Below are 27,789 nucleotides of genomic sequence, written 5' to 3'. Positions count from 1 at the left end.
GGCAAGCTGGCAGTGTAAGGTCTGAGGTATTCTTTTTTTTTTTTTTTTTTTTTTTGACAGGCAGAGTGGACAGTGAGAGAGAGAAAGGTCTTCCTTTGCCGTTGGTTCTTTAGACACAGATTTTCAGCTGAAATCAGTTTCATTGCATCAGAGTACTCTGCTTTTGCATTTTATAATTAATGATAGATGCTGATATTGGTAATGATTTAGTGTGTAATTTCATGCATAGTTGACTTATAAAAGTGGATCATTTAGTGGTTTCATGGCACAAGTACAACTAAATACATATTTTAGAAGAAGACTTAATTCCTCTCTGCTCTAGAGAGCACGTTTTTCCTAATTGCAACATATCTAGAAATTTTTCTGTAGGAAGGTGAGGAATCTCGAAGGAGAAATGAATAAATAGTAGCTGGAGGTATTCGGGATGTTTATTCTGAAGTCGAGAGCACTGCAGGAAGATATTTTAGATGTCTTTCAGTATTTCAAAGTTCATAACTCAGAACAGGAACTAGACTTACTCATTGTTGCTCCAAGGGCCAAAAGTTACAGGAAGGAAATCTTGAATCAATAGAAGGAAGACCTTGCTCATCAGAATCTGTCCAATTGTGAGACCAGTTATCTTGTAAAATATAGAGTGCCTCATCACTAAAAATATTAAAGTCAAGGTCAGATAACCATGTCATTGGTGATGTAGAGTGGGTTTTTAAATTAAGAAAGAATCTGGACTAGATGAACTCCAAGGTCCCTTTTATCTTTCATATTCTGTAAGCTCAGAGATAAGAACTGACATTCTTCCTGCAGTCTTTCTTCAGTAGTTTGAAATCAAGGAAATAAATCATTCTCAACCATCTGGTGGCCTGCCTGGTCCCTGACCCAATAATATTTTATGACACATTTTGGAACCTGTGAAAAATGATGGAGCAGAAATATGGCAAAATTGCACATTTTAGAAACATTCCCATCAGAGGTATAGTTAAATTTGGCACATAGCTCCTCAGATATCCATAATAAGCTATATACTTTTATAAAATTATAGGCTTAAAAGTCCCAAATGAAAATACCTCTCACCCTCGGTTTGGTTCCATACGTTCATTCATCCAAATTGTAACTGCCTAGTTCTAGTGCTATTCTGAATTCTGGGGACACAGTGGTGAATGTGGCTGACAACAGTCTCCCCTCTTCTTGCACTTGTATTGTAGTTAGGGATATGGAATCTTAATAAGAACACAATCCAGTAATTGAAAAAGATTCAAGTGGTGAGAAGCATTTGAAGACTCTTGACAAGGATGGAGTCTTGTTGGGGAGGAAGCTACATGGAATAGTCAGGAACGTGCTCTCTTAGGGGGTAATATTGGAACTGAGACCAATTATGAGGAAGAAGTGGCCATGCAAAGATCTGGGGACAAATCTTTTTGCCCTAGGGAATGGCTTGTGCCATGGTTCACCCTCAGGTGGCATTGACATGTGATTACTGATTGCCTGTTGTACCATTCTTTGGAACTGTCCAGGTAAACACAATCTCTAAATGCTGGGTGTTGGCTTGGCCTCAGAAATTAAGTTGGCAAAATGCAGATCTGGGATGCGTTTCTTCCTTCTTTCACCTGCTGAGTTTTTCAATCAATCTATCACTGAATGCTGTGTCTAATCATGATCTGGAGAAGAAAAGCACAGAGAAAGAAAGAAAATGAACAAACAGGGGTGTAGAGAAAAATAAGTAGTTTCAGAGCAAGGGCTTGTAACCTCTGGCCCATCAACCTGGGCTCATCTTGGATGGGCTCCAAGGGAAAAATAATTGTACCAATATTTTCCCCAGGATTGTATGTGCATTTTTTTCAGGAACTACAACCTTCATCAGCTCTTCTTGGGGTTCTATACCTCAAAGCATGAGGAACTGCAGTCCTATAGCCTCATTGTAGTGCTTGTCTCAGATGGAAAATGAGGCATGTTAATGCCATCTGCCCCTCTGTGTGCCTCCTCAAACAAAAGGGCTGAGAAATAGAACAGGCTCTCAACAGGCTCCACTTCAATGGGCTGATTGAAAATATAAAACAAGAAGGGACAGTAAATTAAAATTTTCCTCCAGAAACACTTTTTTTTTAAAATAATAAGAAATATCACTGTTAACATATATTAGCCATTTCTTCATAAAAAACAGTGTCCACAGAGTTTAGTGTAAGGTTAGACAGATAGACTCCCTCCATGCAGTTATGGGTCCTGGGGACACTTTTCCTTTAGATCCTAAGATGTCCTATGTTCCGTATGTTGTTTGAATTTCAAATACTTTTCATAATTTCCTTATTGACAAATAATGTTTCCCCAAACCATTTATGCCTCTTTGGGTGGTTAATTCTTCCTCCAATATCTAAAATAGTGAACAAATGAAAAAGAAGGGAAAGAATGAGCATGTGGATATGAAGGGATTTGACTTTTTCTCTGAGTTTTGGCTTGAAGGACAAAGAAAATGGATGATGACAGGTTATTTGTAGGTCACCAGTACTCACAGATGGCAAATGGACTGGTAGGGCCACTGCTCCAAGTTAAACATGGTAGCAGCTCATGGTGACGAAGAAGGAATTATTCTGTGACATTTGGTTTTGTTGTTGTTGTTGTTTTTGTTTGTTTGTTTGTTTGTTTGTCAGGCAGAGTGGACAGTGAGAGAGAGAGAGACAGAGAGAACCGTTGGTTCACCCTTCAATGGCTGCCGCAGCCGGCACGCTGCGGCCGGCGCACCGCGCTGATCCAATGACAGGAGCCAGGTACTTCTCCTGGTCTCCCATGGGGTGCAGGGCCCAAGCACTTGGGCCATCCTCCACTGCACTCCCTGGCCACAGCAGAGAGCTGGCCTGGAAGAGGGGCAACCGGGACAGAATCCGGTGTGCCGGCGCCGCAAGGTGGAGGATTAGCCTAGTGAGCCGCGGCGCCGGCTATTTTGTGACATTTGTTAGCCGTGGTGAGGATGACTTTATTCCAAGGATTACTACTGGGATAGAGGTAGGACCACTTTATCAGGGTCCTTCAGGGAGAGAGAGAGATTGGGCATGATTCTGAGTGTAGTGTGGGCAAATGGGAGTTTATACCAAGAATAAGGGTGGAAATCAGAGGGTAAAAGTTCACTAAGAGGAAACATCAGGGGTAAGAGGGATTCTGGCTAAGCTGATCTAATAGGATTCTTGCTGAAGACACTGGAATGATCAGACATCACTATCAGACATCACTTGGGGAATAGCAGTGGATAAGGAAGCTGATTAGGTACCAAGGATGGTCAGACATGAAAAATGGCAAATACTAACTAAACTGATTTATCAATATTCTTCCAAAATTGGACAGTGCAGAGATGAGCACTGATGTCCCAAACTCACAGTGTAGCTGAAGAAGACCTCAGGGGAGCCCAAATAGAGCTTGGTTACAACTAAACTTTGTCAGAGGTAAACCATGTGTGATGGGCTGTGTGAAGTTTCTGCTCTCTCAGTGGGGTGTTATATATAACCTGTGAACTGAGAGTCATGAATTCACATTCTCAGACCCCGCCCAGATTGAATCCTGGCCAAGCCTGTCTCCTTTGTACTCTACTGTGCTTGGCAAATGGCATTCGTTTTATAACCAGTATGTTTTGGTGTCTGGGAAGCACTGTAGGCACAGAACAGGGGTGATCCCTTTCTTTCCTATCACAGGGTGACAGCCAAGGTCCTATTACAAAAGGCAAGTTAACAAGAGAAAAATTACCAAATGATACATTTTTGGAAATTTATCTATTTGAGAGAGAAAGAGAGACAGAGACAGATTCCATCCATTAGTTCACTTCTCAAATACCCAAAGCCAGGATCCTGGAACTCATCCCAGGTCACTCACATGGCTGTCAGGAACCCCATTCCCCGAGTCATCACTACTGCCTCCCAGGCACTGCTATAGCAGGAAGCTGGAGTCAGGAGCCAGAGCTGGGAGTCAGGCTTATGTACTCTGATGTGGAATGTGGCGTTGTTACCTGCTAGGCTAAATGTATGTCCCCTTAATCATCTTTTTATATGACCTCATAGTCTTCAAAGGAAGTCCCCAAAACCCTGAGAGGATTGTTGGTTTCTGTACTTAAGTTTGATGAAGAATGGACAGTGGTGTAGAAATGTGACTGACAAAAAGGGTGTGACCTGGTGGGGTGGACTGAGTGGGGAGCTGAGCAGGGCCTGTGTGTGGCCTCTGAGCAGCATTGTTCCTCTCAAGTAAGGGGCAGGCCCCTTTCAGGAATGGGGTTTTATGACCAAACAAGCAGGTCAGAGGATTCCAATTCTTGTTTTCTTAAAAAGAGGGAAAGAATAGGAAAAAAGAGGAGAATTTTAAGGGAGTATTTGTTTGGTGTTATGAGTCGTGTTGTGATAAAGGATTCTGATGTCACCGACCAGACTTGGGGAGGAGGAATTTTGGTTTCTTTGACTTGGTTTGGGACAGAATGAGGGGCGAGACAGGAATACAGAGAAGGTCGGAGGAAAGCTTTGCCTCTGAGGCCACACGTTGGGGCGTCATTCTTCGGAGTCCCAGCAGTGTCTCAGCCTGCAATACTTTTTTATTAACACTCATCTCCCATTGATCCCTGGCCAGTTGGAAAGGTGAGCTAATCCTGAATGTTTGTTTGTCTGACTAAGAAAAGCGACCTTGAGTACAGACAGCACTGGGGCCCAGTGGATTTAGCTGCCACCTGCAATGCCTGCATCCTGTATCAGAGTACATGTTTGAAACCTGGCTACTCTGCTTCCAGTCCAGCTCCCTACTAATGTACCTTGAAAGGTAGAGGAAGATCCTCCTACTGCTTGGACCTCTGCCTCTCACATGGGAGACTAAGGTGGAATTCCCGGCTCCTGGCATTGGCCTGGCACAGCCCCAGCCATTCAGGGAGTGCATAGGAGCCATTAGGGAGTGACCAGCATCTAGAAGATCTCTCTGTCTTTCCCTGTCTCTCCCTTCAAGTACATACATACATACATACATACATAAACAAGAAAATAAGTTTTTTTCCTTAATAAGAGAAGCAACCTTTATAATTTCTTTTATTAAAAATTTTTTAAAAATTATTTATTTATTTATTTACTTATTTTAGATTTTATTTATTTATTTGAGAGGCAGAGTTATAAACAGTGAGAGAGAGAGAGACAGAGAGAAAGGTCTTCTGTCCACTGGTTCACTCCCCAAATGGCCGCTACAGCTGGAGCTGTACCGATCCAAAGTCAGGAGCCAGGAGCTTCTTCCAGGTCTCCCACGTCCAAAGGACTTGGGCCATCTTCTACTGCTTTCCCAGGTCATAGCAGAGAGCTGGATGGGAAGTGGAGCAGCCGGGACTAGAATCGGCGCCCATATGGAATGCCGGCGCTGCAGGCAGAGGATTAACCTACTGGGCCACAGCGTCAGCCCTCCTTTATAATTTCACATATAGCTTCTATATTTATATATTTACTCAGCACTTCTAAGCCAGAGATGGACACATGACAAAGTAATATTTGCAAACTATATTTCTAAGAAAAGGATTAATATCCAGAATATATAAGGTGCTCAAGAAACTCACAACAACAAAACATCCCAGTTAAGAAATGTGCTAAGGGGCTGGAGTTGTGTAGCAGATAAAGCCACACCTGCAAAACTGGCATTCCATGTGTGTACCAAGTCATGTCTTGGCTGTTCCACTTCTGATCCAGCTCCCTGCTAATGGCCTGGGAAAAGCAATGGAAGATGGTCCAAGTGCTTGGGCCCCTGCTACTCACATGGGAGAACTGGAATAAGCTCCTGGCTCTGGGCCTGGCTTATGACCATCTAGGGAATAAACCAGTAGATGGAAGATTGTATATGTGTGTGTGTGTGTGTGTGTGTGTGTATCTCCTCTCTCTCTCTCTCTCTCACTGTCAAATGAATAAATCTTAAAAAACAAATGGGCTAATGATATGAATAGGCATTTTTCAGAGGATGAAATGCAAATGGCCAACAGACTCATGAAAAGATGTTCAGGATCACCAGCCATCAGGGAAATGCAAATAAAAACCACAGTGAGGTTTCACCTCACCCCAGTTAGAATGGCTATCATCCAAAAATTTAAAAATAATGAATACTGGCAAGGATGTAGGGAAAAAGTATGCTAATCCACCATTGGTAGAATGTAAACTAGTGCAATGATTATAGAAGAAAGTATGAAGATTTCTCAGAAATCTGAAAATAGATTTATCATATGACCCCGAGATTCTACTCTTGGGAATTTACCCAAATAAAATGAAGTCAGCATATGAAAAAGTTATCTGTACCCCCATGTTTATTGCAACTCATTCACAATAGCTAAGATATAGAATCAACCCAGATGTCCATCAACTGATGCCTGGATAAAGAAGTTGTATCTATACACAGTGGAATACTACTCAGCCATAAAAATAATGAAATCCTGTCCTTTGCAACAATATGGATGTAGCTGGAAAAAATTATGTTTAGTGAAATAAGCCAGTCCCCAAAAGACAAATACCATGTGTATTCCTGATGTGTATTAGCTAATATACAGAGTACAAAAAATATATATGAGTGAAGGTAACATTTTGAGATTTCATTATTGTTTATACCCCTTGTGTATACTCCTTAGGAACAGTGTTTTTCTACTTGTTGAGTTTTTTATTTAGTGGAGGGTTAAGCTTGTGATTATTAGGTAAATTGAAAGTATGTCATTGTAAAAATTTTAAGAAAAATAAGAAAGGACGGAGAAGGGAGAGTGAGTTTGAGGGAGGGAGGATGAGGTGAGAAATATCATTATGTTCTTAAAACTGTATATATGAAATACATGAAATTCATTCCATTTATATAAATAACATTTTAAAAAATATGAGCACAAAAGGCTGTGGTGAGGAGTAGAATGTGGCCTTCTGACAGCTCTACTGGCTATAGGGTTGATTATATTACTCAGGTAACCTGCTTATAGGCTGTTAGTGGGATTCTTCTTTGGATCCAGTAAATGCTGTACCTAAAACCAAACAAAAATAGGGGCAAGAAGCACAAAACAAGAGCTTAGACCTCCAGTTAGATACAGACTAGTTACAGCAACATGAAGTTGCTCCAAACTGCGTGGAATGGATTCATAACCAGAGGCCAGAATAAGAGGTAAGAATTAGTCAATTTGGAAGTGGCTCCCACAAAGGATCTTGCATGGAGTAGGCAATCCTTAATTGCCATTGTTCTTGTTTAAGATGTGCAGTGGGTGCCCATAGTGGTGGTGGTAAGCCATTGACCCTTCAATTTTAAAAGATGAATAGGTGTTTTAACCACACACAGAAAATACTTGAATGGAATGACATTGAAAAGGGTCTTCCAGGTCAGGAAGGAATGGTGCCAAGTTCAAGCTGGAAGCAAGCAGGCACAGCAGGAGTGCAAGGCAAGAGTAGGGCATGTGACAGTGATGCTAAGGCAGGGGCTGGGTTATGGAGAGCTTTGTGTGTCCTACCAAGGCAAAGAGTTTGTACCAAAGTCTCTGTGTAGTTGCCAAATAAAATGGCTAAGCTGTTCAAAAATTTGAAGCTCTGTTGTGAAAAGAAGGCTTGGGACAGAGTAGTCATGGGATTTGGACTTATGTGTAATGAAACTCCAGTCTCTGCTGGCCACATACAGTGCCCCTTGTCCAGAGACGAAACCATAGCAGCTTTCAGGTGCAGTGGCTACGTAGATAGCATATTCTCTGTAGTTCCATTCTCAAGGTTCTTTTCTATGAAGTTAAAAATGCTTCCTCTTGTCTTTGTTGACTTCATTATCTTCTCTGTGTAGCTGCTGGCACAATCGGATTGACACTAGCTTGGGGTGGCTTCTGTTTCATCATTCAAAACCCTGCAGCATCAATTTTGGGGTTTGATGGGGGTATAGATGGCAGGCGATCACTCCGCTCTTCCAGCTCCACTTGATATAATCAGGTCTGGAACTATTGTGCCGGTTTTGCTCCAGGTATAAAATGCATTATTTTCTTTCACTCTCTTTCTTGACATAGTTCAATTTTAAGTGTCCTGTTCCCTATTCAATACACAACTAAATAGCATTTCCTCTTACTCTTTCCTGGCAGAGATATGCAAATTTTGCCCTTAGAATGCACTGGTATGAAATATTTAGGGGCTGGCACTGTGGCATAGTGGGTAAAGCTGTCGCTCCCCGTCTTCGTGGAGGAACGACACAGGACCCTGCGCTGTTCTTTTGTCTGCTCAGCCCTTCCCGGGTTTGCTGCTGGTTCTTCCCGGGTTGGCTACTGACCCTTCCACCTGCCACATTCCCCACTTCCGCAGGGGTGCGGCACACCGCCGGCCAGCTCTCTCGGGGGCTGCACAGGTGTTCCTCTTAGATATTCCCCTTAGATGTTCCTCATAGATGTTCCCCTTAGATGTTCCTGGTGCATGTTGTCTCTCTCCTCCTTTATAGTCCTCTTCCACCAATCCCAACTCTGCTGCCCACACGCCGAGTACGCTGCTCTCCTCCAATCAGGAGCAGCTCCTGCAGCTTGTCAAGTTGGTGAGAGGCAGCTGGGTAGAAGCTGTTGCCTCCTCTCCCAGCGCCATATTGTGGGAGAGCAGATGCATAGAATAAGTCTTAATTCCAGTAACTTAGTCTAGTCCGAGTTGCTCCCCACATAAAGCCACCACCTGCAGTGCCGGCATCTCATATGGGCGTCGGTTCAAGTCCTGGCTGCTCCATTGCTGATCCAGCTCTCCACCTGGGATAGCAGTAGAAGATAGCCCAAGTTCGCTCTTGGGACCCTGCACCCATGTGGGAGACCCAGAGGAAGCTCCTGGCTCCTGGCTTTGGATCAGCGCAGCTCCGGCCATTGCAGCCATCTGGGGAATGAAACAGTGGATGGAAGACATTCTCTCTCTCTCTCTCTCTCTCTCTCTCTCTCTGTCTGTCTCTGCCTTTCAAATAAATAAATAAATCTTAAAAAAAAAGAAACCTAATATACTACTTGGACCTAAAACAATTTCTCACAAAGTGGTGATTTCAGATTGTGCTTAAAAACATGATGTTGCTGTTCATTGTGGAGAATGAGATAAGGTAGGGGATTGAGGTAAGGATTGGCCCTTGAGGCTGGGAAATTAGGTTGGAAACTGTGGTGGTGCCTGTGATCTGAGGGCTGGGATTCAGGTGGTGGCCCTGAGAATGAAGAGGAGGGAATGAAGGTAAGCGATATTTAAGAGGTGGCATGAACAGGACTAGGAGAAGAATTGGTTGTGAGGAATGAGTGACAGGGAAGCTGTGAACATGCTTGTCTTCCGCTTACACCTGAGTTGATAAGAAGTCATTTATTGAAGGGATAGGCTGGGTTTGATTAGTTCCTCTTTGGAAATGCTGAGTTCAAGGTTCTTACCGGATACTCCAATGTCAGAAGCACCGTAGGCTGTGAGGAACTCAGGAGACAGAACTCAACTAGAGACATGAATGTTCAGTTTAACAGTTAGGAGAAGAGCTACTCAAAATACAATGGCTTATGGCCTGCATTTAGGGTAACAGTGAAGATTTTGCTTGGGATGTCCGCATCCCATATTGGAGTGTCTGGGTTCATGTCTCAGCTCCACTCCTGATTTTAGTTCAATTTCCTGCTAATGCTCACCTTGGAAGGCAACACACAATGGCTCGAGTACTTCGGTCCCTGCAACCCATCTGGGAGACCTGTGCTGAGTTCCTGGCTCCTGGCTTTGGCCCTGCTATTGAGTACATTTGAGAAGTGAGCCAGCCGTTGGGAGATCTCTATCTTGTATGTCTTTCTGGCTGTCTGTCTTTGTCTCCTTGCCTTTCAAAAGCAGAAATAGATTCCTTTAAGAACATGAAATGGCTTGACAGCTGGGAATTTATTTCTCTTTCACAAACTAGTCATCTGGTCCTGGCTGCCAAGCAGCTTTGTACAAGTTCATCCAGGGGCCAGAATTGTGAGCAACTTTGCCTTTTAAAATACTTGTCCTTCAAAGTTGCATTTTTTTTTTTTCCTGTTCCAGTCATGGTCAGAAGAGGGAGTGGGAAAGAACCCATCCAGTGCATGAAGACCTGTACTCATTTCCTCTGCTGATGTTCCATCAGCAAGGTCTCATGTAACTTACCTGTAAGGGAGGCTCGGAAATGTGATCTGGCTACGTTATTATGCTCCCATTATACAACATGAATTACTATGGAAGAAGTAGGGAACAGATTGGGAGAGATGGGGTGTGGACCATTAGCTTAGGCAGGTGATCTCAGTTTATATGATGCAATGACATCATAGGAGAAGGTAAGACCACGTAATGAGATGACATCATATGTGCAGTCAAGGCCAAAACTCTGGGAATACCCAAATCTAAAGTCATAGGAGGAGATGGCTATTACAGGCAAGACCTGTTTGTTCAGAATCTTTCCCATCATTCTGTATGAATGCTCTCCCACCTGTGGGGAGGACACCTGTCACATGAGGATCTTCAGGAGTGATGAGGGTGGGCAGAGAGTTTACCTTCCCAGGATTCATTGTTTGATTTGGGGAAGAGGAATTCTGATTTCTACAACCCATTTTTGGGGAATGATAGGGTTGGAAGAAAGGAGGACAAGAGAGAGTTACAGAGACCCTGTCAGTCTTCTTCAGTTCAGAATTACTCAGCATGCCCAGGGTGCCACACTTTGGGAGATTGTGTTCTGAGCCACAGGCATGTACATTCAATTGTTCAAATAGGATACTCATTGTATTCCTCAATGAGCAAGTATTTTATGTATATTATCTCATTTAATTCCTAAAACAGTTTACAGATCAGAGAAGTGAGGCATAAAGAAGCAAAGTGAGGTCAGCATTGTGGCACCGTGGGTTAAGCCACCGTTTTTGATGTCCGCATCCCATATCAAAGTTCAAGTTCTATTCCTGGCTGCTCTGTTTCCTATCCAGCTTCCTGCTGATGTGCTTGGGAAGGCAGCAGATAATGGTCCAAATATTTGGGCCTCTTCCAGCCATGTGGGAGACCAAAATGAAGAGTTCCTGCCTGCTGGCTTTGACCTGGTCTAGCCCTGGCTGTAGTGGGCATTTGGGGAGTGAGCTAGCATATGGAGAATCTCTCTCTGTCTCTCTGTCTCTCTCTTTCTGTCACTCTTCCTTTCAAATAAATACATAAATGAATCTTTTTGAAAAGATGTTAAGGCCGTGGCTCAATAGGCTAATCCTCTGCCTGCGGCGCCAGCACACTGGATTCTAGTCCTGGTCGGGGTGCCGGATTCTGTCCTGGTTGCCCCTCTTCCAGGCCAGCTCTCTGCTGTGGCCCGGGAGTGCAGTGGAGGATGGCCCAGATGTTTGGGCCATGCACCTGCATGGGAGACCAGGAGAAGCACCTGGCTCCTGGCTTCAGATCAGCATGGTGCGCTGGTCGCATCGTGCCGGCCGCAGTGGCCATTGCTGGGTGAACCAATGGCAAAGGAAGACCTTTCTCTCTGTCTCTCTCTCTCACTGTCCATTCTGCCTGTCAAAAAAAAAAAAAAAAAAAAGATGTTAAATGACAGCCTGTGTCATAAAGCAGGCAATCGCTTCTCAGCCTTTGGCTAAGATAAAGCAGGCCAGTAGTTGAGCTTGAATTTATTTCATTCAAAAACCCATACTAGTAAATAAGTAAAAATTTCAGAAAGTGGAATACATGCTCAGGAGAAAGCTAAGTGTTTGCAGAATTTTTCACTTCTAAACATTATATCCCTTATCTATTAAATGAAATATTAGTAGTACCTATCTCACAGTAATACCACAAAGATCAGTTGAGGTACTGCATGAGGACTGCTTGGTATCCCACTTGCACTTAATAAACACAAATCTTCAATGCACTGTGGTGCCTGGTGACAATACTCACAGTATTCTATTATGATATTTATTGAAAAATTAGTGATCTATGATCAGGTTATTAACTTGCTAAATTGCTCCTAGTTTTGTTTGTATACATGTATACATGTATACAATGTTCTGGTTTATATGTTTGTATACATGTATACATTTGTATACATGTTCTGGAATGTATACATGTTCTGGTTTATATGTTTGTGCTGGCTGAAGGTCAATTTTAGGTCAAGTTTTTTGGAACTTGGTCTAGTTTCCCACTTTCCCTCTAACTTATTAGAACATTAACATGGAGCAAAGGGCTCCAGTGAGACAAAATATTTGCTCAATCAAGGGGATTATGTAGGAACTGGTTTCTCAATGATAGCGTTGGGCGCTGGGTATTCAGTGCAGTGGTTAAGATTCCACTTGTTATGTCTGCATACCATTTTGGAGTGCCTGGCTTTGAATCCAAGCTCTGCTTCCATTTCCAGCATTCTGGGAGGCAATAGGTGATGGCTCAAATTATTGAGTTCCTGCTACCCATGTGGGAAACCTGGATTGAGTTCCGGACTTCTAGTAGTAGCCTGGTCCAGCATCAGCTATTGTGGGCGTTTGGGGAGTGAACTGCAGAGAGCTCTCTCTGTCTCTTTGCCTTTCAACTAACTTAAATCAAAAATAAAACAGAAAATGTTGCCTTCTGGCTTTTCTGACTCAAGTCTCTTTATAACCACATTTTTTAAAAAAAAATGAAGAATATTCAGTGAATGCAGTCTTTTAAATGTGATGATTCTGCCTGGAGATACAAGGAGCTGTCATAGATTAAGAAGTAATAAGATATTTTTTCGACTTCATTTCCTGTGCATGGTTTAGTTAACTTTACTCTTAAGCAACAGTGTCCTACAGTGATTTTATTGCTTGCTGTTTGATTTTTTTGCTATTAATTAAGGAAGCATTTGTTTCCCTACAGAGTTTAAGATTATCAGGGGAGAACTTTTAGTCCAGCCTGTTTAATGCTCTTGAACTTGTCATCAACTTGTGAACGGTTATCATTCACTTCTTCCCTTCTAGAAGAAATAGGTGAAGACTATATTTGTATCAGATAATTAACACAGTCATTTCAATTTTTAGAGTCATGCTTATTTTAAAAAATCAGTTATAGAAATGGCAGGACTAGCATGAATTGGCACCTAGCTTTTATTTACACTTTATCTTCCTAAGCACATTAAAAGGTCACCTGACTTTTTGATGTGGCCTGAGAATATTGAGGACTGCAAAGCCATGGGTGTTCTCCAATTTTAGAAACTCATCTTGGAGATAGATCAGGGAATAATTTCAAGTGTATAATTCCCTCGAGTGAAATGAAGCATCCTGACATGCCTTCAAATAGATTCCAGGAAATGCAGGCATTAGTGTTTTTCCTCTGATAAAGATGGTGTTATTATTTACAGTTAGTAGTTGAGCAGAATTTTAATGTTGCAGCAAGTAAAGTAAGTTGGCCAACATGTCTTATTCATAGCTTTGTATTATCTGAGGATATTAACATAGGGCTAACGTGGCTTTATTGAGGAAGAAAATATATTCAAGTAAAATCAACTTAAAGTATTTATTTTGAGAAAGGTGGATAAGTATAATTCAGTCCTTTCCTATGTGAATAAAGCACCCTTTGTGGAATAGAGTGCAATTTTGATCTGTAACATTTCTGTTTCTTTTGACTCACTCAACAGAAATGTTTGTTTATGCAACTAAATACCTATGAATGGTACAATAGATTATATAGAAATCTATATTTTTTCTGTACACATAGTGTCTTTCTTTTCAGCAAAACTGTCCAAGTTTACACTGAAATATGTAAATCCTATGCATATTTGACTCAAAACAGCTCAGGGTTGTATTCAGATTGAATTCCTTGAGCAGGGATGCTGCAGAGTTAACAGTAAGCCCTGGGGCTGTTTCTGTGAAGAATTTAGAGTGACTGAGGGAAACAACCACCTGAAACCGAGAAACCTGGAAAATTACTGAATGTCTTCTCACGAAGAGGAATATTATTTTAGAAAGCTGATCCTTTAAGTGTTTGTATAAAAGATTTAGTGATACTCAGCATGATATCTGATATGCCCCCACGTATCTACAATGCCTGGGAGCCATCAGGAAGTATTAAATTGTGTGCACTCTAGTGAATTTGTGTTTTTATTTATATTCACACCTTGTATCTTTTTATTAAGTGGAAGATTTAATGCAGCAGACACCACAAAGATACAATGAATTAGTAATAAAATATAAATAGAATTGTAAAGGCAGGGTCAAAGGAAAGAGTCAGCAGGCATGCATAACAAGAAGGTAAACAGAGTTGCTGTACTTGAGTTTCCTACTTGCCTCTGAGCTCTCTGACCGCCCAGGTAAACAGGAGACACAATTATCTGTGTAATTCTAATGTCAGGATGGCAACTATTTGAAAAGGGAGCACAATTCTGAAGTGTTTTTTTAATTGTTAAAAATCTTTATTTATATTCACTTATTTGAAAGGCAGAGATAAACAAATATTCTATTTGCTCATTCACTATCCAGTTGGCAACAGTAACTGGATCTGGGCCAGGATGAACCAGGAGCTCAGAACTTGGTCCAGTTCTTCCATGAGGATGGCAGAGATGCAAATACTTGCCGATTTCATTTGGAAGCTGGAATTGGAAGCAAAGTCAGAACTTGAACCCAGGCATTCTGATAACTGATATTCCAAGCGGTGTCAGCTTCTATGATGAACACCTGCCCCTAAAGTATTTTTTTTTTCAAGAGACCTTATATCCACTGCTTTTAAGTTATCTAGGAAGAATGTCTTTGATATTATTTCTCATACATTTTATAAAGCAATTTCTTACAGTGCTCGTCAATACATGTCATTGAACTACACCTCTGGGGAGAATATGCAGGGGCATTGGTTAATATATTCTAAATTGGCACATTATGGTGGTCTAGTTTGCTGTCTAGAAATAAATTACTTAGGGGCCAGGGCTGTGGCTCAGCAGGTTAATGCCCTGGCCTGAAGCGCCTGCATCCCATAGGGGCGCCAGTTCAAGACCTGGCTGCTCCACTTCCGATCCAGCTCTCTGCTATGGCCTGGGAAAGCAGTAGAAGATGGCCCAAGTCCTTGGGCCCCTGCACCCATGTGGGAGACCCAGAAGAAGCTTCTTGGCTCCTGGCTTCAGATCGACACAGCTCTGGCTGTTGCAGCCATCTGGGGAGTGAACCATCGGATGGAAGACCTCTGTCTCTCTGCCTCTCCTCTCTCTGTGTAACTCTGACTTTCAAATAAATAAATAAATCTTTAAAAAAAGAAATAAATTAAATTGATTTATTTTAAATAATCTGTGGATAAAACCTAAGTATAAAATATAATTTAATGAATTTGGAAGACAAAAATGAAGACTGAAATTCTGCTGTGATTGAGAGGTGTGTGTTTCATAAACAAAAGGAGGGAGTGATAAGATTAATAAGTCATTGTAAAAATTTAGGAGTCTAGTAGGACCTTTACTTTGACTAAACCATGCTTGCCTACCTCCACATGGAGATAATCTTCAGGGACCAGTGATCAGGGAGGAAGCCAAGTCCCAGCCAATGACCAGTGACACACCCATGCCATCCATATCTATCTACTCTTCTGCAGGACCTGAAACCAATCCCCCACCACCACCATGCCCTGCCCCACAACAGACTTGAGGGTCTTAATATTTTATTGCACTGTCTGATTTTTCTAGGATAGAAATCGATGTCATTTTTTAAAAATGCTTTGACAAAATTAGCACCATCCAGATAAGTTGGTGATGAAGAAGTGTATGTATTTAGAAATTTTGAAGGAACTAGGAATATTTAGTCTGAAGAAGAGACTAAGGAGTGATGAACTCTTCAGATAGGATTCTGTCTAATGGAAAAGGGATGGGTTAAGAGCAGAACCAGATTAAACGAGTGCTTGGTAAGAAGGCAGGTTCCCATGAGGAAATGTTTCCAAAGAGTGCTGGGACTGGCACTGTGGCACAGTGGGTTAAGCTGCTGCCTGAAGTACTGGCATCCCATACAGGTGCCAGTTCCAGTCCCAGCTGCTCCACTTCTGATCCAGCTCCTTGTTAATGCGCCTGGGAAGGCAGAGGGAGGTGGCCCAAGTGCTTAAGCCCCTGCACCTATGTTTGAGACCCAGAAGAAGCTCCTAGTTTCGGCTTGGCCCAGCCCTGGCCATTGTGGCCATCTGGGGAGTGAATCAGCAGATAGAACATTCTCATTCTCTCTCTCTCTCTCTCTCTCCTTTTCTCTCTCTAACTCTGCCTTTCAAATAAATAAAAAGATCTTAGAAACAACAACAAAAGAATTAGCGTTATATCCATGTGGGCAGGGCCGTCTAGTGAAGCAGGGAGTACCGCTCTTTAGAAGTGCAATTTCATTGGTTGCTTTTTATTTTTTTAAAGATTATTTATTTATTAGAGAGTAGAGTTACTGGGGGTGGGGGTGGGGGGAGAGAGAGAGAGAGATCTTCCAACTGCTGGTTCACTCCCCAAATGGCTATAACAGCCAGAGCTGGGCTGATGTGAAGCCAGGAACCAGGGGCTTCTTTCAGGTCTCCCACATGGATGCAGAGGCCTAAGCACTTGGACAATCTTCTACTGCTTTTTCAGGCCATAAGCAGAGAGCTGGATTGGAAAAGGAGCAGCTGGGACATGAACCGGTGCCCACATGGGATACTGGCGCTGCAGGCAGAGGCTTAGCCTACTGCATCGCAGCACTGGTCCCCCCATTGATTTCTTTTTTCCTGTGTATGAACCATGTTGATTGCCTCTTCACATGTCTTGTGAATGTGTGTTGTAGACAGTTGGGCATTTAAAATAATGCAATATGATAAGTCTGGAAATCAAATTATCCTCCTCTCCAAAGTTGTTATTGTTGTTGCTTATTTTTTAGTTTAATGACATTTATAAACTAATTCTGTAAAGTCTGAATTCTTTGTTGTGTGTAGCCGCTGGAATCTCTCTTGGTTATCTCAGTGGGAAGTTCATGAGTGAGCTGAGATTTCCTTAGATACCTGGGACCAGTAGGTCTCCCAGCTTTCTCCGAAGCACAGAGCCTCAAGCTTACCAGAGGTGAGATCTTGGGGCCTTCTAGGGCTTTGCTGAGCACGTGCACGTGTCTGGGCACGTGTGTAACTTTCTAGATCCCCACAGTGTATCAGAGCTTTGCCAAGCCTGCCATGAACTTCTCATTCCCCAGTTTTTCCTTTTAAGCTTTCCAGTTAGCCCGTGTGTGCAGCTATTACCCACTGCAGCAAGGATCCGTGGTGTCTAACAGCCTCTGATTGCCTTTGGTAATCATCCCCAGAAAAAAAGGTTGTTTTGAAGCTGAGCTCCAAGTAAAGGCAAAGAAAGCCAAGCCCATGAGTGGGGTATTCCAGGGAATTGCCAGACCTGGCGGATGAGGGCAGTTCTCTGGGAGCTGGGCTTTCAAGGAACTCCAACCCCATTGTGCACCTGTGGTGGCTGCCAGGCTGCCCATTGTCCCCATGATTGTGGAGTGTTTGTTTGCACACCAGCGGACACAGCTGGGGAGGTCTGGGAGAAGAGAGCAAATTAAAATCCACAAAGCTTGCTGCTTTTTGAGAGCCCAGTGCTTTTCTTGACTAAATGCTCCTCATGTTGCTACAAGTCTTTGAGTAATTTCCAGAGTTCTGAATAAGGTGATTTTGAGGGTTTTTGTTAGCACTTTTATTGGTCCTCTGGAGGAGAGACTGTTCAGAGGCCTTTACTGCGTCAATTTTGCTGACATCACTGGCCCTGTGGAGGACCTTTTTAGCGAGGCTTTTAAGAGATGACAGTTGAACTCACTGACTTCCTTGGGCCCTTACCATTCCTGAACATTCAATATAATCTCATTTCAAACCATCCTAGATGATGCAATTTCTTGTACTTAAAAAATATGATTGTTTAAAATAAATTTGAAACAGATTTTGCATGATGCCAAAATAGGAGGCATGGTAGACTCTACTTAGTTATCCATTTCTGCTTTGTTGCAGTCACAGATTTTGAAAAGAAATAATATCATTTTTGCAGTTTCTCAATTTAAAATGAATTAATCTAAAGGAGTGTGAGATCTTATGCCAACTAAAAAAAAGAAATGTGCAGGTAAAATTTAAGCCCCAGAAACTGTTGAAGAGGTAAGAGTGAAATGATCATTGACTGATAGTGTCTCACAGGATGCATCATCAAATGTGTGTTTCTTGATAGCTTTGTCTTTCTGTAACGTGTTGTTTTTAACTATAGTACCATCTGTAAATCAAATCTCCAAGGGCTGATTCTTTCTGTCTAATTGGAATTTTCTATTCTTGAGTAGTTTACTCCTAGTTCTGAAATGTATTGTAATTGTTATTACCAAAATATTTGTATGTCTGTGCTCATTCTTTCTTTATTCATTAAAGATACTCCTCTGTAGTAGTAAGTACTGAGAACATAGGTGAGGAATCAGCTAAACATAATGCAAGATGGTTGTCAATCAGTTTCTTGAAAGGTATGAGGATATGGTGCCACTTTACCTAACAATGGTGTTAAAAAAAGAGTCCGGGTAAATTAATATTCCAGATGTCTAAAGTCAAGCCTTCTCAACTATTTTTGGGGTAACTATTTCCAAACTATGTCAAATACTTCTCTGCTTAGCAAGGAGGCTAGTAATCTAATGCCTCAGTACCACATAATCATTCTGGATAGTTAGTCATTATCCTGACAAACAGGGATGCCCACATGGTTCTGGTAGTCAAGGGGCGTTGCTTTAGTACCCACTGGGGACACAATGCTTTGCTTTTAGTGTTTTCACACTCTTACAAAGCCATAGTTTTCCACTAATATATGTTGGCCACAGATTTCTCTCTACATTAAAAAAAAAGATTTACTTGTTTATTTGAAAGGAAGAGAGAGAGAGAGAGAGAAAGAGAGAATGAATTCCATTGCTTTCCCAGGCATAATAGCAGGGAGCTGAATCAGAAGTGGAGCAGCGCAGACTTGAACTGGCACTCATATGGGATGTTGACATTACAGGTGGCAGCTTAACTCACTGCACCACAATGCCAGCTCCTCTCCATACATTTTTTTTTTTTTATTTTGACAGGCAGAGTGGACGGTGAGAGAGAGAGAGAGAGAGAGAGAGAGACAGAGAGAAAGGCCTTCCTTTTCCGTTGGTTCACCCCGCAATGGCCACTGCGGCCAGCGCGCTGCGGCCAGTGCACTGCGCTGATCCGAAGCCAGGAGCCAGGTGCTTCTCCTGGTCTCTCTTGCAGGTGCAGGGCCCAAGGACTTGGGCCATCCTCCACTGCACTCCCAGGCCACAGCAGAGAGCTGGACTGGAAGAGGAGCAACCAGGACAGAAGGGACTAGAACCTGGGGTGCTGGCGCCGCAGGCGGAGGATTAGCCTATTGAGCCGTGGCGCCGGCTCTATACATTTTTTAATGAGAGTATTTAAACCTGTGGACTGACACACAAGTTAAGAGCTAGCACCTACTGGGCTCTTACCATGCACTAGACATCATTCTAAGTGTTGAAATGTGTTTATTCATTTAATTCTCCTAATATCCCAAGTATAACATTATTAACTGTGTTTTCAGATGAGAAAACTGATGGACAGAGAGATTAAATAATTTTCTCAAAATCACATGGTTTGTAAGCAGCAGAGCTAGGGTTTGAATCCAGATTGTTGGTCCTGTTCATGACAACAGTGATATTTTACCGTGTCATATAAAGATGCTTGTTAGAGTTACATGTAAACAGACATGAGGGGGTTTTCTAGGATATCTGAGTGAATGTTTTTTCTTTGAAAAATACCTGAACTTTAGTGAACATTCTATTTTGGTTTCCTGCAGAATGTATTGTATATTTCTTTTCAAAAAGATAAGGTGGCCAGAGAAGCGACCTTATTAAACCAATGTTCTGTATTATTAAATCACAAATATTTTAATTTTACTTTAGATGAAAGTGAAAGCTTTAAAATCAAGTTCTTGTTTGGAGATCATTTTCCATGGATGTATTGCTTTTCTGCATGTCTTGTGAACAGAGGCACCGGCTGTGTGTTTGTTCTGGACTATCTTTGCAAGCATGCATGGATAGAACATAGCCTTGCCGATAGAGTGTCCGTCTTCATAGAAAAGAGGTTTACGGGGCGGGAGCTGTGGTGCACTAGGTTAATCCTCTGCCGCCGGCATCCCATATGGGCGCCGGTTCTACCCGCTGGCGGTTGCACCTCTTCCAGTCCAGCTCTCTGCTGTGACCCAGGAAGGCAGTGGAGGATGGCCCAAGTGCTTGGGCCCTTGCATCCACATGGGAGACCAGGAAGAAGTACCTGGCTCCTGGCTCCTGGCTTCAGATCTGCGCAGCTCCGGCCGTTGCGGCCATTTGGAGAGTGAACCAACAGAAGGAAGACTTTTCTCTCTGTCTCTCTCTCTCTCACTGTCTGTAACTCTACCTCTCAAATAAATAATAAAAATAAAAATCTAAAAAAAAAAAAAAGAGAAGGTTTATATCTTGTCCTATGTAGTCTCCACAGTCAAGGACAGTTATGCTTACTACCCATTATGAAAGATTAGGATTCCCTAAGCTTGGGTTCCTCTTCCATAATACTCCCCACTGTACATGCAGGCATCATCTAACCTTCTTCACATATTATGGCAATGGCCATGGCTTTGATTAATAATGAACTTCTTTGTCTCTGTCTTCTGTCAGTATCCATGAAACAGTAGCAGGATAATTTGTTAAGTTACAAGTAGAATAAAATCTCAAATCTTCAAAGTTATAGATAATGCTCATAACCATAAAATATGGCCCTAGATTTTCACTTTAACTTAGAATCCTATTCCCTTTAGAAGAGTGAGTTATCATTTATTGGGGGTTCACCAGAATAAAGGCAGGTAGCATATCCTGTAGTTACCTGAGAAGGTAACTATAACAGTTGTGAGCCCCATCTACCCCTTTTTCTGTGTTCCTCTTCCCCCCATTTTTCCATGTCATAATTTCTCTTTCTCCTACTTTTCCCTTCCTCTCCTCTTTAGTCAGAGGTCTCTTTTGCATCTGCCTTAGGCCATCCTTAGACTTTGTCCTTAACATTAAATGCAAACAAAAAACTTGACAAACTTTTATAAGGCTGGTATCTCTAGCCTATAGGGAAGCTGAAGTTACGTTTCAGACTTTTTCCTGGTACAGCTAGAAGTTGGGTCATGGAAATAATTGTCCCACATGTATTTCTCCTTTAGGCAATGGGCAGCAGCCTCTCTCTCTCTCTCTGTCTCTCTCTCTTTCTCCCCCACCCTTGTGTGTGTGTGTGTGTGTGTGTGTGTGTGTAGGGGTATATGTTGATTTCCACCTAGCAGCAGACTTGGGAAACTCCAATGAGCTGTCATCCAATGGTGAACACACATAATAAAACATTGCTTAAAAAAATTTGGTCAGTCTAGATCACAAGTCAGCAATCTATGGCCTGTAGGCCAAATCTGGTATAGTGCCTTTTTTTGTGTGTAAAGTTTCACTGGAACACAGCCACACCCATTCATTTTCGTATCATCTATGGCTGCTCTTCTGTTACAATACAGAGCTGTGTAGTTGCAATGGAGAGTGCATGGCCTGCAAAGCCTTAAAGATTCATTATCTGGCTCTTACTAAAAAGCTTTGCCAACCCCTGTTCTAGATGTTGGGTTTTATACCAGTTGGTTACAATTTCAGATCTCAGGAAAAACAAATGGAGTGAGTTCTTTAGAATCAGCTAGCCAACCTTCATAAGAGATATACACTTCCCTCTTTCTTCCATCTTCACATGGGCTTTCTCTTTTGCGGGTCACTGTCTTAAACTTTCTTATTCAAATTGTTTGATCCTATTAGCATATATAGATGATTTGTTTCTACTTAATATTTTTGACCCTAAGTAACATATCCGAAATAATACTGATTGTGTTATTTTTCTTACAGGGCTGTGGGAAGAAAATGTATTCCTTTTTGAGAGGAACCAAACAACTGCAGGTGCTCAGGTTTCTGGGAATCTCAATTGGAGTGACACAAATCCTGGCCATGATTCTCACCATTACTCTGCTCTGGGCTCTGTATTATGATAGGAGGGAGCCTGGGACAGACCAAATGATGTCCCTGAAGAATGATACCTCCCAGCACCTGTCATGCCACTCAGTGGAACTGTTGAAACCAAGCCTGTCCAGAATTTTTGAACATACATCCATGGCAAACAGCTTTAATACACACTTTGAGATGGAGGAGTTATGAAGACTATCAAAGGAGGAAACCACAGATGTGTTTTATTGGATCTGAGAATTTTTAAGCACATCGTTATATGCTTCAGAAATTTGTAGAAGTAAAGATGTTGTCATAAAAGAATGCCTAGGCATATAATGTTCTACACTTTGCTAAGAAGAGGGGACAGTTTCATACTGGAGGTGACCACTAGTTCATGATGGATGCCCGTTATAATGCTGAAGACAGATCAGATACCCTGATAACACTCTGTAGCACATGTAAGATTATTACTGAACATAGTTGTTTTGAGGTGATGTGATTTGTTCAGCATTTCTGCATCCATGTAAGTGGCCACATAGCTGGGATTGGAGCTACAAAGTGGATTTACTTCTGCAAGCTAGTATGTAAAGTACCAATTCCCTGCTAACATAGGAAGTTAGTACTAATGACTTTTATTACTTGGTGGTGTATTCCTTTGAGGGTGAATAGGTTATCCATAGACTTTCAAAATTGATGACTACCTGAATGTGACTTTTGCTGGTTACTAAAATATTCTTACCACTTACATTAGCAAGCTAACACGTTGTCTTAAACTGATCAGGGATCTATGTGTATATAAGGCTGTGCTGTCTGTATAATTCAGTAGCTTTCAGTTCTTCTAATGTTAAGAATAACAATTGTGAAAAGGATAAATTTGTCCTGTATAGCAACATTATTTTTAGCTTTTCCTGTTAATAGAGCTTTAAAATTCTGTCTTGGGTTTATATTACATACATAACTATTAATTTAAATGCTTAACCACTAATTTTAAAAATTACCAGTGTGATAAATAGGAATCATTATAATTCAGAGTACAGTCTGGTCTCTGGGAAGTATTAAAAAATTTACACGTAACTTGGTTGGTTTAGCAAAGACTTGGATGCTATTTTTCTCTAAGATTAAGGCTCTTTTTAATACTAAACACTTCTGAAAAGAGCTTATTTTTGTCTTCTCCAAACAAGAAGCAAAAGTCTCCAAGTCTTTATAATTCTACAGAAAATAATGTTGTTCTACAGAAAAATACTTGTGAGAATCATAAAAATAAGTGACGATTTACCTAGATATTATGTTTGCTTTATTTCACTGATTAATATACTGTGCTGAATTACACAGATTTTTAAATTTTTACAAGAGTAAAATATATTTATTTGAATGGGAAATGTGCATTTTACTGTATTTTTTGTATAATGTTTATTTCTCAGAGTATGGGAAAGAAAATTAAAACAAGTACCAATAAATATTTTCTAGAGAGTAATAATCTGTGTCTATTTTTAAACACTACAAGCACTTTTACCACTGGAGAGGATTAGCAAGAAGAGAAAACTGTGAGAAGGAGTGAATGAAAACAACATCAACAATTTCCAAATCAGGACTTAATCAGTAAGAATATATGTCTGCACTGAGGAGAGACACAAAGTGCCCTTTGACTTTTCAAGTTTGCTTTTGACCTAAATGATAAATAATCTGGTTTAATGTAACAGAAATATGCTTCTTGTGTTCATTTATTTTCTCAAAGTTTTATATCCCAGTTTTTATAGCTATTAATTTTTAAAAGAAAACTAATCTGTGGAATACAATTCACTGCCGAAATTAACTGCGGGACTTAGAATCTTTCATACATTTAAATGAAAACTGAGTAAATTAGTTGCTGAATCAGAACCTTAACCATTCCTTTTCACAGTTCCCTCACCGCCCCAATACCCCATAATTTCACCTAAAATACCCAAGTAACGGAGACAGCTGTGAATTTAATTAGAATAATTACTTGGATAATGGTCTGATTTGACTGTTTCTGTTTTGATGAATCTCAGAGTCACAGGAAGAAGAAATATATTTTATATTGAGCTCAGTAAAAAAGTCCTCAAATTATAAAATAAAAGTTTATTTCTACGTTTTTAGGCTTTAGATATTTTGATATATTACCTGATTTACTGCCTTCTGTAAGAGTCAACATAAATTTAGACAATCATCTTATATATAATAGATGTGCTTCATGGGAGCAAGCGACATTTACAGCAGTGGGGTCCACAAAGGCCTCTTATGGTACCAGCGCACCTGGAATAATAAAACTGCAAGGAACTTCAAGAAGTGTAGTTAATGCTGTCGAGCTGAGGGAGTTCACTGTTTGGGTACATTGCAAACAAAATTGTTAACTGTTTCTCTGGGAACTTTTAAAAGCTTTCTTTGGTAAAAATCACCATTTTTTTAGGGAAAATTTTAAGATTATTTTTGGACTGGTTAGCAGTCAATTCGGAGTGCCCTGGAGACTCAGAGATGGCAGTATGAGATAATGTCTGTCCTTAAGCACTGTAAAATCTGCATTAGAGACACTAATGCTAACCACACAAAAAAGAAATACAGGAACATGCAGTGGGTAGAGGGCCAGGCTTAGGAATGAGAGACAGCGAAGCCTGGAATCAAGGCAGCAACACCAAGGCGATGGCCTGCGAGCTGGATCAGGAGGACTCGTTCTTGAACATTGTACGAATCACAGCTCTGAAGTTCAACAAGTGCACCTTATTTGGGTGGCCTGGCCTGTGGCTTAGTCTGGGTAGAAAGCACATAGCTTGTGTGCAGAATCAACATGGTATAGCACATGAGTGAAGTTTAGGTTTGGCGACTTCATTCTTTCAGGGTCAGTGGAGAGCGGCTGAAGTGTTTGCAGCAGGTGAAGTAGTGTGCGTTTCAGAAGTTTACTAGCTTAGCTGGATGAGAAAGTGCAAACAGGGAGACAGGCACGGTTACACAGTTCCCCAAGGTGGGCCATCATTTGCTGTCGTCTAGGTAAATGGTGAATCTGGAGTTGTACAACACCAAGACTGGACGGATTGCTACTGCTGTGGTCCTGCAGAGAAAGATCCTCACCAGGGGTGAGTTTTGTGGTAAGCTGCTGAATCGGATGCCTGCATCTCCGAGTGACTGGGATTGAGTCCCACCTCTAATTCCAGTCCAATTTCCTGCTAATGCATACCCTAGGAGGCAGCAGAAGATGGCCTAGTGCTTGGGCCCTTGCCACCCCCGTGGGAGACCTCGAGGGAGTTCCTGGCTCCTTTCTTCAGCCTTGCCCAGCCTGTGCTGTTGCTAGCTTTTATGGAGTGAACCAGCAGATGGAAGATCTCTCACTCTCTGGCTCTCCCTCTCTCTTTGTTGCTCTTCCTTTCAAATAAATTAATAAAACTTAAGGGGTGGGGGGGGGGGGAAGATCCTCATCAGGACAACAGAAGCCAAACAAAAACCAAAAAAACAAGCTGCAACAACAACAAAAGCCCAGGATGCTTGAAACACATTACAGGCCGGCGCCGCGGCTCACTAGGCTAATCCTCTGCCTTGCGGCTCCGGCACACCGGGTTCTAGTCCCGATCGGGGAGCCGGATTCTGTCCCGGTTGCCCCTCTTCCAGGCCAGCTCTCTGCGGTGGCCAGGGAGTGCAGTGGAGGATGGCCCAGGTGCTTGGGCCCTGCACCCCATGGGAGACCAGGAGAAGCACCTGGCTCCTGCCATTGGATCGGCGTGGTGCGCCGGCCGCAGAGCGCCAGCCGCGGCGGCCATTGGAGGGTGAACCAACAGCCAAAGGAAGACCTTTCTCTCTGTCTCTCTCTCTCTCACTGTCCACTCTGCCTGTCAAAAACAAAACAAAAAAAACCACATTACAACAGGGGGACTCCACCAAAATGGGCAGCACATTGACCTTGGAGAGTGCAGAAAAAAAGCAAAAGAATTGAAACTTCTAAATGTGTAGCTGGTGAACTGACAGTGGTAGGAACCTCAGTGGAAGACCGGAGGGGAACGAGTGTGTGGGAGGTTGATTAATCTGGTGTGGACACAGGGGTCGGAGATGCCTGCAGGACACGCAGATGGAGATGTCTACAGGCAGCTGTAAATTCCGGTCCGGAGCTCAGGAGAATTCGTGTGGAGCCTGAAAATCATTATGCATTGCTTTCCCATCTCAGGAAGCCTGACAGAAAATGGGCTGAGAATCAAGTCTGATCGGAGGAGACTCTTCAGCCGGATGTTGGAAGGGCTTCTCTTTGTCTGAACTCCCACTCCCAGGGGTGAGTCATGGGAGCTAAAGAGATGAGAGGTGATACACCACTGAGTCTCCTGTAGCAAAAGGGGACGCCTCCTGTCTGAAGGTGCTGCCCACTGCCGCTGCACCCAGTGCCCCTGCTTACGATCATCTTGTGACTTACGGGTGGATTCACCTGTCCTGTGAACTGAGTTCTTCACTTCCTCACATCCAAGCACATCCCGGACACACGTACACACGTATGTGAGAATCTTGGGTAGCCTCTTGAAAGCTCATTTCTGTTCTATTTTCGTATATTAATCGCCATTGTTCTTCTTCTTTTTTTTTTTTTTTTTTTGCAAGGCAGAGTTAGACAGTGAGAGAGACAGAGAGAGAGTTATAGACAGTGAGAGAGAGAGAGAGAGACAGAGAGAAAGGTCTTATTTCTGTTGGTTCACCCCCGAAATGGTCGCCACAGCCAGCGTGCTGTGCCGATCTGAAGCCAGGAGCCAGGTGCTTCTCCTGGTCTCCCATGCGGGTGCAGGGCCCAAACACCTGGGCCATCCTCCACTGCCTTCCTGGGCCACAGTGGAGAGCTGGACTGGAAGAGGAGCAACCGGGACAGAATCTGGCACCCCAACTGGGACTAGAACCCGGGGTGCCGGCGCTGCAGGCAGAGGATTAGCCAAGTGAGCCATGGCGCTGGCCTCGCCATCATTCTTCATCTCCCTTTCGTGGGTGCCCACCAGGTACCAGGCACGTGGTGCGAGGTGCTTCATGCAAGGTTTCTCTGCTCTTTACGGTTCTTTGGCAATTTGCAGACATCATTAGCCCCATTTTACAAATGCAGGGAACAGGAGAGGGAGGAGGAAGAAGGGTTAAAGCATGGGTGAGTGGGAGGTTAGGTGTGTTCCTAAATCTGTGTATATAAAATACATGAAACTTGTATACCTCAAATAAAATTAAAAACAAATGCAGGGATTCTCAGGGATTGAGTAAATTCATTTTCTGTTTCCTCCCTCTCCACTTTGGGATACAGCAGCTTACTCAGCCTGAGGTGAGATTCCATAGACAAGCCAGATTCTCCTACATGTGAGTCAATATCTCCAGGCCTGATTGGTCTCCAAATTCTATTACTTCTATAATTTCTTTGCCTCCCACTGTTCTCCCCAGAACAAATCCAAATTATCTAAAGCTTTGATGGAAGGCATAAATTATTCTTTTCTCCTTACCTCTTGTCTCCTGTTGATCTATCGTGTGCACACACACACAGAACCAAATTAATTTCCTTCATCAAACTTTATTGAGGTGTAAAATGTAATGTATGTTTGCATATAATAAATACACCTATTCTAAGTATTCAGTTAATCAGTTTTGATATATATTTGTACTCATGTAACCACAACCACAATCAAAACATAGAACATTTCAATGCCTCCAAATTCCTTTTATCTCTTTATTGTAAATCCTGCAAAAATCCATTCCTAACCTCAGGCAAAGCCGATTTGCTAAATGTTGCTCAAATTAATTTTTGCAAAACACAATTCTTGTCCTATCACATCCTTACTTAAACACTTTCAGGGGTTCTCTGTTTTATGTATGACAGGATGGCCCAATGCATTGGTGCATATGTTGTTTATGTTGCACACTGGGAAAAATGAAGGTCAGAGGAACTGGCTGTCCCAGATCCTCACTCACATGGTCCC

The 27,789-nt window shown here is 42.2% G+C and overlaps 1 protein-coding gene across 4 annotated transcripts in view; it reads left to right on the top strand.

The window, feature by feature from the left end:
* The window catches only part of TSPAN12 (tetraspanin 12), a 90,441-nt gene extending 67,108 nt beyond the window's left edge, over positions 1-23,333 (top strand). For all 4 annotated transcript variants that reach the window (XM_017342722.3, XM_008258287.4, XM_070071254.1 and 1 more), the window contains one exon: positions 21,764-23,333. In XM_017342722.3, coding sequence (XP_017198211.1) covers positions 21,764-22,069 — 306 coding nt within the window. In that variant the 3' untranslated portion in view covers positions 22,070-23,333. The remainder of the gene's footprint in view (positions 1-21,763) is intronic.
* The last annotated feature ends 4,456 nt before the right edge of the window (positions 23,334-27,789 follow it).

Source organism: Oryctolagus cuniculus, chromosome 3, assembly GCF_964237555.1.
Source record: "Oryctolagus cuniculus chromosome 3, mOryCun1.1, whole genome shotgun sequence".
Taxonomy (NCBI): Eukaryota; Metazoa; Chordata; class Mammalia; order Lagomorpha; family Leporidae; genus Oryctolagus; species Oryctolagus cuniculus.
The sequence above is the reverse complement of the archived record's forward strand: the minus strand, read 5'-3'. Positions and strand labels throughout refer to the sequence as shown.